The sequence below is a fragment of the Halichoerus grypus genome, chromosome 2 (assembly GCF_964656455.1).
Source record: "Halichoerus grypus chromosome 2, mHalGry1.hap1.1, whole genome shotgun sequence".
Classification (NCBI taxonomy): Eukaryota; Metazoa; Chordata; class Mammalia; order Carnivora; family Phocidae; genus Halichoerus; species Halichoerus grypus.
In genome coordinates, this window is record NC_135713.1 from 60,523,885 (window position 1) to 60,539,045 (window position 15,161).

The 15,161-nt window shown below is 42.3% G+C and overlaps 1 protein-coding gene across 4 annotated transcripts in view; it reads right to left on the bottom strand.

Annotated features, from left to right (window-relative positions):
* UBTD2 (ubiquitin domain containing 2) overlaps positions 1–14,014 on the bottom strand; it is a 64,082-nt gene extending 50,068 nt beyond the window's left edge. The window contains exons 1-2 of one of the 4 annotated variants that reach the window (XM_036120315.2): positions 13,792–13,905; positions 4,683–4,856 (exon numbers count right to left, since the gene is read on the bottom strand). Coding sequence is in view for 1 of the 4 variants with exons in the window: in XM_036120314.2 (XP_035976207.1) it covers positions 13,792–13,861 (70 nt within the window). In the remaining 3 variants the exon portion in view is untranslated. Of the gene's footprint in view, positions 1–4,682; positions 4,857–13,787 lie in introns of all 4 variants that reach the window. The other 3 variants (XM_036120317.2, XM_036120314.2, XM_036120316.2) reach the window with 3 other exon arrangements.
* Positions 14,015–15,161: the final 1,147 nt, after the last annotated feature.

Here is a 15,161-nt window from a genome sequence, read left to right on the forward strand (position 1 = left end):
ACCTCACACCAGTCAGAATGGCTAAAACTAACAAGTGACAGATGTTGGCAAGGATGTGGAGAAAGGGGAACCCTCTTACACTGCTGGTTGGAATGCAAGCTGGTACAGCCACTCTGGAATGAGGTTCTTCAAAAAGCTAAAATAGAGCTACCCTACGACCCAGCAATTGCACTACCAGGTATTTACCCAAAGATACAAATGTAGCGATCTGAAGGGGCACCTGCACCCCAATGTTTACAGCAGCAATACCCACAACAGCTAAACTATGGAAAAAGCCCAGATGTCCATTGACAGATGAATGGATAAAGTGATATATATATACAGTGGAATGTTACTCAGCCATCAAAAAATGAAATCTTGCCATTTGCAACGACATGGATGGAACTATAGGGTTTATGCTAAGTGAAGTAAGTCAATCAGAGAAAGAATTACCATATGATTTCACTCATATGTGGAATTTAAGAAACAAAACAAAGTAGCATAGAGGAAGGGAGGGAAAAATAAAACAACACGAAATTAGAGAAGGAGACAAACCATAAGAGACTTTTTTTTTTTTTTAAAGATTTTATTTATTCATTTGAGAGAGAGAGCACGAGGAGCGGGGGAGAGGCAGAGGGAGAAGCAGACTCCCTGCTGGGCCAGAAGCCTGATGTGGGGCTCGACCCCAGGACCTGGAGATCACAACCTGAGCCAAAGGAAGAGGCTTAACCATCTGAGCCACCCAGGCGCCCCAACCGACCCTTAATCATAGGGAACAAACTGAGGGTTGCTGGAGGGGGGCGGGATGGAGTAACTGGGTGATGGGCATTAAGGAGGGCACATGATGTAATGAGCACTGGGTGTTATATACAACTGATGAATCACTGAACTCTACCTCTGAAACTAATAATATACTATATATTAATTAATTGAATTTAAATTCAAACATAAATAAATAGAGGGGGAAATAAATATATACAATTATATTTGTCAATTATTCCCCAATAAAGTTAGAGGAAAAATGACAGGGGCGGTGGGTAGGGAGACCAAAAAACAGAAGGGGAATAAGTATAAGAATAGTACTGTGGACAAACAATGAATCATGGAACACTACATCTAAAACTAATGATGTAATGTATGGTGATTAACAACAATAAAAAAAATTAAAATAAAAAAGAATAGTACTGTGGAAGTTCAGAGGATGGCAGGATTATTTCTGGTTGGGAAAAGGAAAAAAAGGTTCAGATTTATTCAGTAATAAAAGATTACTCCAGTGTTGGAAATTAGCAGAAAAGAACTGGGAAAAGTTTGGATTTTGGATCCAGTATAGCCTAGGAAATAAAGAATCACATTCTGTTAGTATGACATCTACCTAATTATCAGTTTAAAGAAAATACAGAGGCTAGAAGAAAACACTAAATGACACCATAGGGAAATAATCAGACAAATCCAGAATGTGGTACATTCTACAACACTCTTCATTTTTTTTTTTTTTTAAGATTTTATTTATTTGTCAGAGAAAGAGAGCAAGCACAAGCGGGGGGGCGGCAGGCAGAGGGAGAAGCAGGCTCGCCGCTGAGCAGTGAGCCCAACGTGGGGCTCAATCCCAGGACCCTGGGATCATGACCTGAGCCGAAGGCAGAGGCTTAACTGACTGAGCCACCCCGGCATCCCTCTACAATATTCTTCAAAAAAATCAAATGTTAGGGTGCCTGGGTGGCTCAGTCGTTTAGCGTCTGCCTTCAGCTCAGGTCATGATCCCAGGGTCCTGGGATCAAGCCCCACATCGGGCTCCCTGCTCCACGGGAAGCCTGCTTCTCCCTCTCCCACTCCCCCTGCTTGTGTTCCTGCTCTCGCTATCTTTCTCTCTGTCAAATAAATAAAAATTAAAAAAAAAAAATCTTAAAAAAAAATCAAATGTTATAGGGAAGAAAAGGGGAGGAGCTGTTCAAGATTTTAAAAGATTAGAGACAAAAACAAATGTAGTGTCTAAATGCTGAATAGATCCTAATTTGAAAAAAAATAGGTATAAAAGGGGCACCTGGGTGGCTCAGTTGGTTAAGCATCTGCCTTCGGCTCAGGTCATGATCCCAGGTTCCTGGGATCTAGCCTCGCGTCAGGCTCCCTGCTCAGTGGGGAGCCTACTTCTCCCTCTCCCTCTGTGCGCTCATGCATGCTCTCTCTAATAAGTAATAAATAAAATTTTTAAAAATAGCTATAAAAGACATTTTGGGGACAATTGGTGGATTCTGATTATGGACTAGATCTTAGGAGTGATAATGGTATTTGCATGTTGAAGTGTCAGGATGTCTATACTCTCAGTTAAGCAAATATTTAAACACACATACACACAATTAATGGGTATTAAAATGTTTGTTGTATCAGAGTCTTTCAATTTTTCAATATGCTTGAAAACTGTCATTAAAAATGTTTAAAAAAAAGAGGGCGCCTGGGTGGCTCAGATGGTTAAGCGTCTGCCTTCGGCTCAGGTCATGATCCCAGGGTTCTGGGATCGAGTCCCGCATCGGGCTTCCTGCTAGGCGGGGAGTCTGCTTCTCCCTCTGCCTCTCTCTCTCTCTCTCTGACTCTCATGAATAAATAAATAAAACATTTAAAAAAAAAATGTTTAGGTGGCACCTGGGTGGCTCAGTCGTTAAGCGTCTGCCTTCGGCTCAGGTCATGATCCCAGCGTTCTGGGATCGAGTCCTGCGTCGGGCTTCCTGCTAGGCGGGGAGCCTGCTTCTCTCTCTGCCTCTCTCTCTCTCTCATGAATAAATAAATAAAACATTTAAAAAAAAATGTTTAGGTGGCACCTGGGTGGCTCAGTCATTAAGCGTCTGCCTTCGGCTCAGGTCATGATCCCAGGGTCCTGGGATCGAGCCCCGCATCGGGCTCCCTGCTCTGCGGGAAGCCTGCTTCTCCCTCTCCCACTCCCCCTGCTTGTGTTCTCTCTCTCGCTGTGTATCTCTCTCTGTCAAATAAATAAACAAAATCTTAAAAAAAAAAAAAAAAGTTTAAAAAAAGAATTAGATATAATCTTGACAATGATCTAATCCATTTTCTTCTCTGAACCATGTAAGAAACTGAGCCCAAAGTACCACAGCTAATGTAGGCCTATTCTCAAGACATTAAAATTCAGGCAGGTCTGCAGAATCTTAGCACAAACTCTTTCCATGTGCCAAAAAACTAGGAGCCGAGAGACAAAAACTGATCTGGGACAAACACATATATATGTGTGCAGTAAAAAAAGTTGTGTGTGTGTGTGTGTGTTTTAAAGTAATCTTTACACACAACATGGGGCTCAAACTCATGATCCCAAGATCAAGAGCTGCATGCTCTTCTGACTGAGCCAGCCAGGTGCCCCTTGTGCATGTGAAAAAGTTAAACACATTTCTCACGCTCAATATATGACAATATGGTTAGAAATTACGAAAGAATAAAAATCTGTTAAAGATTGTAACAACTTAGTACATCAGAATTTTGTATAAAATAACCTCAGAATGCAGCATTAAATGGGAATGAGTTTGTTAGATGCACAAAAAAACCAAAAAAACCCACTTAAATAGTATTACCTACATACTATCTCCCAACTTGGTCATTAATTGTGGCAATTATGCCTTCTAAAAATCTGACAACATAATAACTTCACATTCATCTACCCTGTCCACAAACTTCTTGCCAGTCCCCCAAAATGCCATGTTTTTTCATATTTCTTTACAAGTAATTTCCTCTACATACAGGATGACCTTCTGCTTTTCCTCCAGCTACTCCTCTTTCAAGACCAACTACTTATACCACCTCGTCAGTGAAGTTTTCTGACCCTGCTCCCCACTACTCCCTGAACTTTCACAATACTTTTTTCATTGTTATAGAGGCTTTTAAAACTTTTCCTGATTAAATATATGATTCTTCCATTAGACCATAAGCTACTTGATATCACAGAGCAGGCCTTATCTGTATCTGTTATATCTATTTATGGTTAGCTTCTTTTTTTTTTTTTTAAAGATTTTATTTATTTATTTGACAGAGAGAGACACAGTATTTATGGTTAGCTTCAAGTGCTGGCAGTTAGAAATAATAGGGGCTGGCTATTTTTAAGAGTTTCAGGAAGGATCATCAACTCACCTAAAAAACAGTGTTCACCCTGAGTTAAAAGTGATAGTTTATCATAAAGCATAACTGAGTGATCTGGACTATCTATTACTCTGCCCCTTTGATACTCTTGTCACATAGTCCAAAGCATGGAAACTATCTGAACTGATGCAAATAGGTCTGCTTTTGCTTATACCTAGGAGCCAATTACAATAAATGCAAAAAATTATCTGAAGGGTTTCCTGTGAGGACTTAATTAGAAAGGGCCAAAAGTCACTAACTCATTATTTAGTCAAGTCTTGGACAAATGTATATCAAGACCTCAATCACATTCAAGTAAAATTCACTTAAGATGACTCTGACACGTTAAGATATCTTTTTTCTTCAGACATCTAACTTCAAAAGATGTTAAAAGTTTTATTGCAAACATGCAAAAAAATGGCATTATAACACCCAATGTATACTCAGCAATATTTAACCTCTCAGCTCAATATATGGAATATATTCAAAAACAAACTTGATTCTTGCTGACTGCAAGTCAAAGTAGCTGATGCAAGGTGAAAACATGCTGATTGTTCTTGGCCAACACACATGCATCTTTAAGTACATACGCGTTAGTAAAGTCTCAACCTATGGTCCTTGAACTACCAGTGAATCATGAGGAGCTTGCTGGTAGCCTAGTATGCCCGATAAGCAGAAGCAGAAAGCTGGGTAGGGATGGTGAGGGGCGGCGGGAAGAATCAGGTGCAATGGTCCACCAAATGAAGATAAACCATTCAGGTGGTCTGCAGTAAGGAAAAATGAGAGAATCACTAAATCAGCAAATTGATCATCATGCTCAATTAATATGATCATATTGCTTAACGAAGTCAACCTAATGCTTTCTTGCAACAAGAGAAGAACGTGTTTTGGGCAAAAACTGCAAGAGAGATAGCTGATTCATAACGGCAAAAGTTCCTTATTACAAGTGATTAACGCTCAATAATATTCTTATCAGAAGACTCACCTGAGTATAGTACCAAGAGCAAGGTGCTGCCAAAGCTTTGCACTTACAGTAAAAAATCAGATAAATTTAAAAATAAAATCCATCTATTAAAATTTTTCCATAAGAAAGAGAGGTGTTATAGACTAGGGCTATCATAAAATCAGAAGAATGAAGATCCTCATTTCTTTTTTTTTTTAAGTTTTTTTTTTTTTAAGATATTATTTATTTATTTGACGAGAGAGACAGCGAGAGAGGGAACACAAGCAGGGGGAGTGGGAGAGGGAGAAGCAGGCCTCCTGCCAAACAGGGAGCCCGATGCGGGGCTCGATCCCAGGACCCTGGGACCATGACCTGAGCCGAAGGCAGACGCTTAATGACTGAGCCACCCAGGCGCCCCAAGATCCTCATTTCTAATAGCTTAATGATTCTATTCATAGTATATAATACTAGCAAATGATTCCTAAATAAAGTCAGAGATGAAAAAAACAGCCCATTTAATATCCATAGGAATAATCTTTAAAAACACCGTTCCAACATAAATTCCAAGATAATCTTGACTGGGAAGAAACATCAACCCTTAATTTGCTAGAAAATTGAAAACAAAAGGGGACTAGCCCAACAGAAGGTAACTTATTAGATAGGGGCTACAACATCCCATGTCATTTTTTAATATAAACTCGAGTGCTTAAATCTCTTCCCAAAGAGGATTCTCCATATCTCAGTACTGTAGCATCCCTGAGCTAAATTCAGTTCTCATAACCTACCAAACCTACCTACCCAGAGTTCCACTGGATTTCCAACCTATACCTTCTTGCTGCCTTGTTTTCCTTTTGGTCTCACCCCAAAACTACACTCCTCCTGGTAAAATCAAGCACCCTCTATTTTACAACAAGTAAATGCCTCCTGGGGTGCTTGGGTGTCTCAGTTGGTTAAGGGTCAGACTTTTTTTTTTAAGATTTTATTTATTTATTCGACAGATAGAGAGAGAGCACAAGTAGGCAGAGTGGCAGGCAGAGGGAGAGGGAGGAGCAGGCTCTCTGCTGAGCAGGGAGCCGGACGTGGGGCTCGATCCCAGGACCCCAGGATCATGACCTGAGCCGAAGGCAGCCGCTTAACCGACTGAGCCACCCAGGCTCTCTGGGGGTCAGACTTTCGATTTCAGCTCAGGTCATGATCTCAGGGTCATAGGATTGAGCCCCGGATCGGGAATCCTTGCTCAGCGGGGAGTCTGTTAGAGATTCTCTCCCCCCCCCCCATTCCCTTCTCTCTCTCAAATCTTTAAAAAAAAAAAAGTAAATGCTTCCTATTTCACAGTACGTATGTCTCTCTCCAACTGGTATAAAATTTTATGCATTCTGCTTATAAAGCCTCAGAGCTACCAATGCAGAAAATATGAAAAATTTTTACTTCCACTGTCACATTTGGTATAAGCACAGACTAAATCTTCAGTCCTCCTCATGCTCAATTCCGCTTCATTTTTAATTATAGACACAGCCTTAAGAGTAGAAGCATAAGAAAATTCAGTAAACAACCTCGTTAGATGATGTGTAGAAATATAGGACACTGAAAATACATAAAGAAGAGGAAATAACGAATGATATTCTTGGGGAAGAACGAAAACAAGGTTCTGTAGAGAAATGTGTTTGCTCTAACATACACTAACCTCAAAAGGGCTACTGGAATATTCTGGGGTTGAACGCTCAAGAAGTCTATCTTGAGTTTGGACGTGAGTAACAAACTACAGGTAGAATTTCTTCAGACACCACACTAGAATGAGAAGTTAACAAACCAAATTATTTTCTGAAATTATAAGAATGGTCTGTTCAAACACAATCAGATCTATAAGTTTCACAGGCAGACCTGATTTCCTATGTTTCCCAATAATTCAACAAAATTCAGTATACTAAGCACCTACTACGGTCAGGCCCTGATTAGAGGTAATCACCTCATTTCTCCATCTTCTGTGAAATTTTGATGACTCAATTCTTAGTACTTTCCTCCCCTTTTCACTTACTTATAGCAGTCATTTTTTTTTTTTAAGATTTTATTTATTTATTTGACAGAGAGAGACATGGCGAGAGAGGGAACACAAGGAGGGGGAGTGGGAGAGGGAGAAGCAGGCTTCCTGCTGAGCAGGGAGCCCAATGCGGGGCTCGATCCCAGGACCCCAGGACCATGACCTGAGCCGAAGGCAGATGCTTAACGACTGAGCCACCCAGGTGCCCCAGCGGTCATTTATTTTTACACCTTCAGTCAACCTCCCACAGCTGACTCCAAAATCCACATTCATAACCTGAACATCTAGGAATTCCATATCTAAACTTCTTCACCATCCTACATGATGTCCCAACTTAAAAATTCTGTCAGCTAAACCTTAACATACTGAAAGGCAAACAACAGCTTGCCCCAGATAGCTCTTTCTTATTCCCCAAAACCTGCAAAGCCACCTCAATATTCCTAGTTACCCAGGTTCACAAATACGGGATTACAGATCTTCCCCAACTTATGATGGTGTTACATCCCAAAAAAAACCCATCATAAACTGAAAACTATGAATCCTAAGTTGAAAATGCATTTAAGGGGCGCCTGGGTGGCTCAGTCAGTTAATTGTCTGCCTTCAGCTCAGGTCATGATCCCAGGGTCCTGGGATCCAGCCCCATGTCGGGATCCCTGCTGAGCAGGGAGTCTGATTCTCCCTCTCCTCTTGCTGTCTCTCCCTCTCTTATAAATAAAATCTTAAAAAAAAAAAAAAAGAAACTACATTTAATACAACTAACCTACAGAACATCCTTAGCCTAGCCTACCTTAAATGTGCTCAGAACACTTACATTAGCCTACAGTTGGGCAAAATTATCTAACATAAAGCCTATTTTATAATAAAGTGTCGAATATCATAAAACTTATTGAATACTATACTGAAAAACACAATGGTAATTATATTGGTTGCTTACCCTCATGACCCTGACCCCGTGGCTGACTGGGAGCTGCAGCCTGCTGCCACTGCCCAGCATCACAAGAGAGTATCATACCACCTATCACCAGCCACAGAAAAGATCTAAATTTAAACTCTGAAGTATGGTTTCTACTGAATGTGTATGTATCACTTTGCACCATCATAAAATTGTAAGATCGAAAAATCCTAAGTTGAGCCATCGTAAGTCAGGGACTGTCTATACTTTACTTTCTTTTATGTATCCCTATATCCAATAAATTACCAACTCATACCATTTTTTTCCTATTGGGTTCCTCCCTTTAGTCTCTTCCCACTGTAAGCAATTCTGTGCCAGTGCTTCTCAAACCTTAATACGCATAGGAACCATTTGAGAATCTTGTTAAAATGCAGATTCTGATTTACTAGGTCATGGGTGGGGGCCTGAGATTCTATACTTCTAACATACTCCCAGGTTATTGCAAAGCTGCTGGTCCAGGGACCATACTTTTGAGCAGCTCAGATCACTACTTTCTTTTATTCCCTCAGCACTTGCACAGTTTATCCTATGGTATATTTATCTGTTTACATAGTGTTTTATACTTATTTCATATATGCATATTTTATTATGCTTTCCTAAAAAAGGATTTTGACATATTCAAGAAATAAGATCAAGATTCCTTTTTTTGGAAAAACAGCAACCAACCTAATGTTGGGCATATTGTGGATACTCAATGCCTGTTGATTGTAAAATGCTTCTGCAGAAAATATAACAATCATCTCTTAAGAAGTTGAAGTAGGTTTATGGACTACTTTTGTCAACTTTTTAAAAAGCATTTCACTGCTAATCAACCTTTTCACCATATAAGACAGAAAAGAAACTTAAAACAGCTTTCTATTCATAGTTAAGAAAGCAAATAGTTAAGTTAGACTTGTGAATTATTGGTTATAGATTTATTCTTCCTTCATCAGTAAAGGATTAAATATACATTTATTTATTTATTTTTTAAGATTTTATTTATTTATTTGACAGAGAGAGACACAGTGAGAGAGGGAACACAAGCAGGGGAGTGAGTGGGAAAGGGAGAAGCAGGCTTCCTGCGGAGCAGGGAGCCTGATGCGGGGCTCGATCCCAGGACCCTGGGATCATGACCTGAGCCGAAGGCAGACGCTTAACGACTGAGCCACCCAGGCGCCCCTAGTTAAATATACATTTTAAAACAAAAACTAGAAGCCCAGGCAGCAAAAGAAAAAATAAACTGGACTTGATTAAAATTAAAAACTTTTATGTATCAAAGGACATCATCAATAGAGTGTAAAGGCGGGGGGGGGGGGGGTGGAACGCAGGGGGAGGAGCATAGGGAGAGGGACAAGCAGACTCTGCGCTGAGCACAGAGCTAGATGCAGGACTCGATCTCATGACCCTGAAATAATGACCTAAGCTGAAATAAAGAGTCAGATGTTTATTGATTTGAGCCACCCAGGTGCTCCCTGGGGGGGAAAAAAAGTGAAAAGACAACCCAAAAATGGGAGAAAATATTTGCAAATCATCAATGTGATATGGGTTTAATATACAGAATATATAAAGACCTCCCACAACACAACAAAAAAACCCCCCCAAAACAACCCAATTAAAAAATAGGCAAAGGACTTAAACAGACATTTCTCCAAAGAAGATAAACAAATGTCCAAGAAGCACTTTAATTAAAAGATGCTCAACATCACTAGTCATTAGGGAAATGCAAACCAAAACCACAGCGAGATACCACTTCATACCAACTACAATGGCTATAATTTTAAAAATGTGAGAGAAGTGTTGGTGAACATATGAAGAAACTGAAACCCTTGTATACTGCTGCTGGAATGTAAAACAATGCAGCTACTATGGTAAAGTAAAGCAGTTCCTCAAAAAGGTAAACCATATAACCTAGCAAGAATTACCATATAACCTAACAATTCCACTCTTAGGTATATTATAACCAAAGAATAAAAAACAGGGAGTCAACAGCTCTTTGTACACCAAAGTTCATAGCCACTTACAATAACCAAAAAGTGGGAACAGCCCAAATGTCCATCAATAGAAGAATGGATAAATATGTGGTATATACATACAATGGAATATTATTCAGCCATAAAAAGAATGAGGTACTGATACTTGCTACCACAGGATTAACCTGAAGACATTATTGCTAAGTGAAATATACTACAAACAAAAGGATACATATTGTATTATTCCACTAACATGAAATACCTAAACTTGATAAATTCAGAGACAAAACCTAGATTTAGAAGTTAACAGGGGTTGGGAGAGAGGAGCAGCGGTACTGCTTAATGGATCCAGAGTTTCTGTTGGGAGAGATGAAAAATTTTGGAAATACATAGTGGTGATGGTTGCACACTGTGAGTGTAATTAATGCCACCGAAATGTAGATTTAAAAATGGTTAAAATGGCAAACTTTGTATGTATTTTATCACAAGTTAAAAAATGAAACTAGAAAAAAACTTTTTATTACAGCCCTGAGTTCAAGTTTCTGACTGCCATTTGTAAGCTATTCGATGTTAAGCAAGTTATTTAATTTCTTCCAGCTTCAATCCATCCATAAAATAGAGATATTATCCACCTCCCAGAGTTGTTGAAGACTAAATGAGAAAACAATCACTTAGCACAACACTTGTTACATAATAAATACTGGATAAATGGTAGTTATTATTCAAAAACCACTGTTACTCATCAAGTAGGCAGTCTATAAGGCTACTATAAATGGATATCCAAAAGAATTCCATGATATTCTCAAGATATCCTGAAATAAAGAAATGAATGCCCAGCAGTCAGCTATCCTGCGTAAACCTGGAAACTTATGACCACCAAGGATTAGTCCTCTTGGGGTATCACTGAACATAAGAATAAATGATACACCCAGAAAGTGAGAACCTACTTTGTACATCATTACGTTCATTAAAGAGGTAAACAAAATAAGAAAAGAAGCTAGTTGGCTCTCTTCAACTAATTTCACTTTACTGTTTTTCCCCACATATTTATTTTTAAAAATCATGAGATTTAATTCCTTAGCCAATGCCATGGACTAAAATAAAGCTTTGTCTAGAGGTCCTGAGTTCCAACCCCAGCATCACAATATCATTATAAAAAGGCAGAGAACCATAAAGAATATGCTGTCTAAAAAATGTTCTAGGAGCATGGAAACTTGGAGTGAACTGTTAAATAATCTTGTATATAATATGCTTGTCTTGATGAAAATTAGGCATTTAAAAAATAGTCAAACTAGCTGAAACTCAAAAACAATTCTAGGCAAGGTATGCGAGAGGAAGACACTACAAATGATTCCAAAATAACATGTAACACAAATCTTATAATGTGAATTAAGCAATTTCCGTATTCTACAGTCTTTTGCAAAAATTTCCCAAATTCCTTCAGAGAAGTAAATCATCAGGTAAGGAAGCTTTTCTCCTGTACTGCAATTAACTTGCATACATAAGAGACTTAGATCCAGAGGGAAAGGGAAAGTACAGTATCTCAAATGGCCAAAAAGGTTTTTTAAAGTCGTTTCAAATCAATCTAAAATGGTGAGATTCAACATTACATTCAACAACACTGGTGAATGTAATTAAAACAGTCATGAAAAGCATCAGAAGACTTTATTTTACTTCATGTTAATAAAAGAATTTTTCATAACCCAAACGTCCTGATTAAAACTATGAACCATTATGTTTGAAAAGCGAATGATCTATGCCAACACCCTTAGGAAAAATAGTTTTTCTCTTCTCAACAAAAACCTACTATAATAAGCAAAAACTATTTAATGTGTTAACGTGAAACACTCACCTGAACTAATTCCTTTAAACCACAATTAACTCTTAACTACCATGACAATAATGACAAATAAAGGCTTCCATAATTAAATTCCAGAAACAATCCTTTTATCCCACACAGCTCCTTCCTCCATCCCAGTTACACGAGGCCCATACTTCCTCTTCAGGAGAAAATAAAGAGGTTTGGTAGTTGGTGTTCCTTTTTTCTAAACTTTACTTTGGAAAGGTATAGCGCAGCTTAAAGTCCAGAGAACTCAGTTCTCAAGGAAACTGATACTAGGGCTATCTAACTAGACACCACTGGTAATAAATTACCGAAAGCTAAGACTTCATGCTTTTAAAAGCCCTTGCTAATAATGCCTGGCTGTCATAACTCACATTACCAAAAGGCTTAAATAAATTGGTTCAAGTTCATTACCGAGACGAGAAAAATGTTTATTAAAAATTTTAAGTGAGTGCAAAAAAATTAAATTTAATTGAAACTAAACACTACCTATAGCACAGACTAATATATTTTGGTACCATTAATGATCACCTCAATTGCAGGAAGAATCACTGTGACCCCCAATTTGACCTTACCCCAGAGCTGTTTTAAAATCATGCCCTTTTTATCTCCTGCTTTGCTGTCACTGAGGATCTCACTGTTAATGTGCCACCAAGTAATAATGCTATGACATGAAATGAACTATTAAACAGCGTTTTCATGGACAAGTTTTTTTCAAGACACACTTCACTGAACTCTCAAAATACCTGCCCAGGATTTAATCATACAGGAAACCCACAGATTTTAATGAGGTGGCATGGCAAAATATCATGTAATTCAGGAAATTCATCAGTCAAATGTTAGGTGTACACAGTTTATAAACAGAGCTCAAGTGAGAGGGCAAGCAACTGGTCTAAAGAAAAAGTTGTAAACCCTCTCATCCCCAAACGACTTAGTTTAGGAACTTATAAATATGCCCCACATTCTGAGACATCTAACAGAAGGTTGGAACAAAACCTACACTGTCATCTTTGCTATTCCTAGCTGTTTCTTCTTTCACTAAAACATTCTGCCCTCTACACAAGCTATAGAGTGGACTCTGCCAAAGATCATTTAAATAAAGGCAGATTATTATACCGCTATACCACAATGCCGATTGAATTACAAAGCTCTCCCCAGCAAACTATTTACAATAAATTAGAAGTGCGTTCCGTGTCAGAAAACTTTTGAAGTACTGATCCTACGGGGCTGAGTCGGACTCCTGTATTTGTACTTTTATCCTACACATTTTCCTTTACGTAAGGCCGATAGGAATTTGACTAGCCCACCCCGACAGCAAACTGGCCCAACACCCGCATGCCGTAGCAAGAAGCCACGTTTCCCTCGGCGGACTGTTTCCCCACCCCTCCTTAAAATAATGCGTGTGGCCACTTGAGACTTCCCCAGCCAAGCTCCAGAAACTTGCAGGTTTAAATGGCCAAACTGGAACCAACCAGGGCAGCTGTCATCTGAAACTCAGGAAAGCTGAGACCAGCCAACTCTGCCGAACGAGGAAGGGTGCGGAGAGATGTGGCGGGGCCCGTCGGAGGGAATGCATTAGGCTCCCCTCCCCAACCCCCCATCAATTCGCTTTTCTGCAACCCCAGCGCCGCCATCCTGTTCCTGAATAATTAAACGGGCTGGGGAGGGAGTGAGGTGGCCAAGCAAGGCAGTTTCTAGTCCGAGTTTCCCAAGCCGAGGCGGTGGGGTCGAGAGGCCAAGGGCTACATCCCCGGCGTGCGAAGGACTTTCCTCAGGGGCCGGGAGGGCAGGGGGCGACCCCGCGGCCGGCGGGGCGGCCGGAAGCGGAGCGCGGGGAGTGACGTGGAGGAGGGGATGACAAAGGGGCGCGGGGGCCCCGGCCGCGCGGCCCGCGGGCCCGCAGGGGCCGGGACAGGTGGCGGGGCCTGGCCGGGAACAATGGGGGGCCGAGGCTGCCCCCTGGCGCTCACCTACCTCCGGTGCCCTCCGAGTTCTCGTTGAGGCTGCCCGAGGAGTCGTGCTGGGCGCCCACACACCCGCCCATGGGGGCCCCCGGCGCCTCGTCCGCCACCTCCGGGCGCTCGTCCGGCCCGCCGCCGCCTCTGCCTCCTCAAGCGCCGCCGCCGCCGCCGCCACCGAGCCCCGGACAGGCGCGCCGCTCCGCTCGCCCGCCGCGGCCCAGCCTCCGCCCCCCTCGCCGCTCCACCCACCGCCTTGGCTCGGCCCCTTCCTCCGCGCCCACTTCTACCTCAGCCCCCGGGCCGCCCGCCCGGCAGGCCTGACCCGCGCGCCGCCCTCGCCTCCGGCTCGGCCCCGCCAGGCCAGGGCTGGCCCATCCCGGGCGGGCCGCAGCGCTCGCCTCGCCCCCTCACAGCCCCGCACACCCGCGTCCAGGCGAGCCCCGCATCGGCGCCGCCGGTCCGCCAGGCCCCATCGGCCCCCGCCCCGCGGCGCCGCCCTCCGCACCCGCGGCCTGGGCTCCGCGGGGCCCGCCCGGAACGGCCGGCGGGGGCGGGGCCGCGGGAGGCCGCGCGCTGATTGGCTGCGGGATGGGGCCGGAGAGCTAGGGCGGTGGGGAGGAGAGGGGAGGGGAGCGGAGCTCTGATGCTGAGGAGCGGAGGCGAAGCGGGGATCGGTCCGGGGGAAGAGGCAGGGAAAGGAGGCGAGAAGGGATAGGAAAAGAAAAGAAAGGAAAGGGAAAAAGGGAGAGGCAGCAGGAAAGGAGGAACAAAAGTGAGAAAGGAGAAGTGGAGAGGGGTGAAATCGAGTTTCTGGCTCCTCCTCGGGCGTCAGCTCTTTTTCTTTCTCGTGGAAGCGGGTCGGAGGGGGCACAGAGAAGTAGTAAAAGAAGCCTCGCAGACGGGGACGAGGCTGGTTCCCAAATCACTGGCGGAGGTGGGTGGGGGGTCCTACCTGAAGGTTGAGGTCCGAGAACCTTTGAGGTTTGTATAGAATTCAGTGGATTGGTACGCGGAGTCTGGGCTTCCCCTTGTCTGCCCCGCTCCCAAGCCCCCCCACCCAAATCACTGTGCCCCATTATTAGACGTAGAGGCGGTCATTGTGGTTGCAAGCTGGACTCAGATTACAGAGGCGAGGCATTCCGTGTAGGAGAGATAAGCGCTGACAGTAGTTTTGAGGGCGTGGGTTCATTTCATCTTCACGGGATTGATTATTCAGACACAATGCTACGTCTCAAGATCCTCCCTTTAGGTATCTTAAGTCGTCTTTAGAACAAAATGAAGTATAAGAAAAATGAAATACCCTGCTTTTTCTAAACTGGAATTTGGTACATGGGCCACGCCCGACATTCTTGGCGGTCGCTAACCTAATCTAAGCCAAATTGT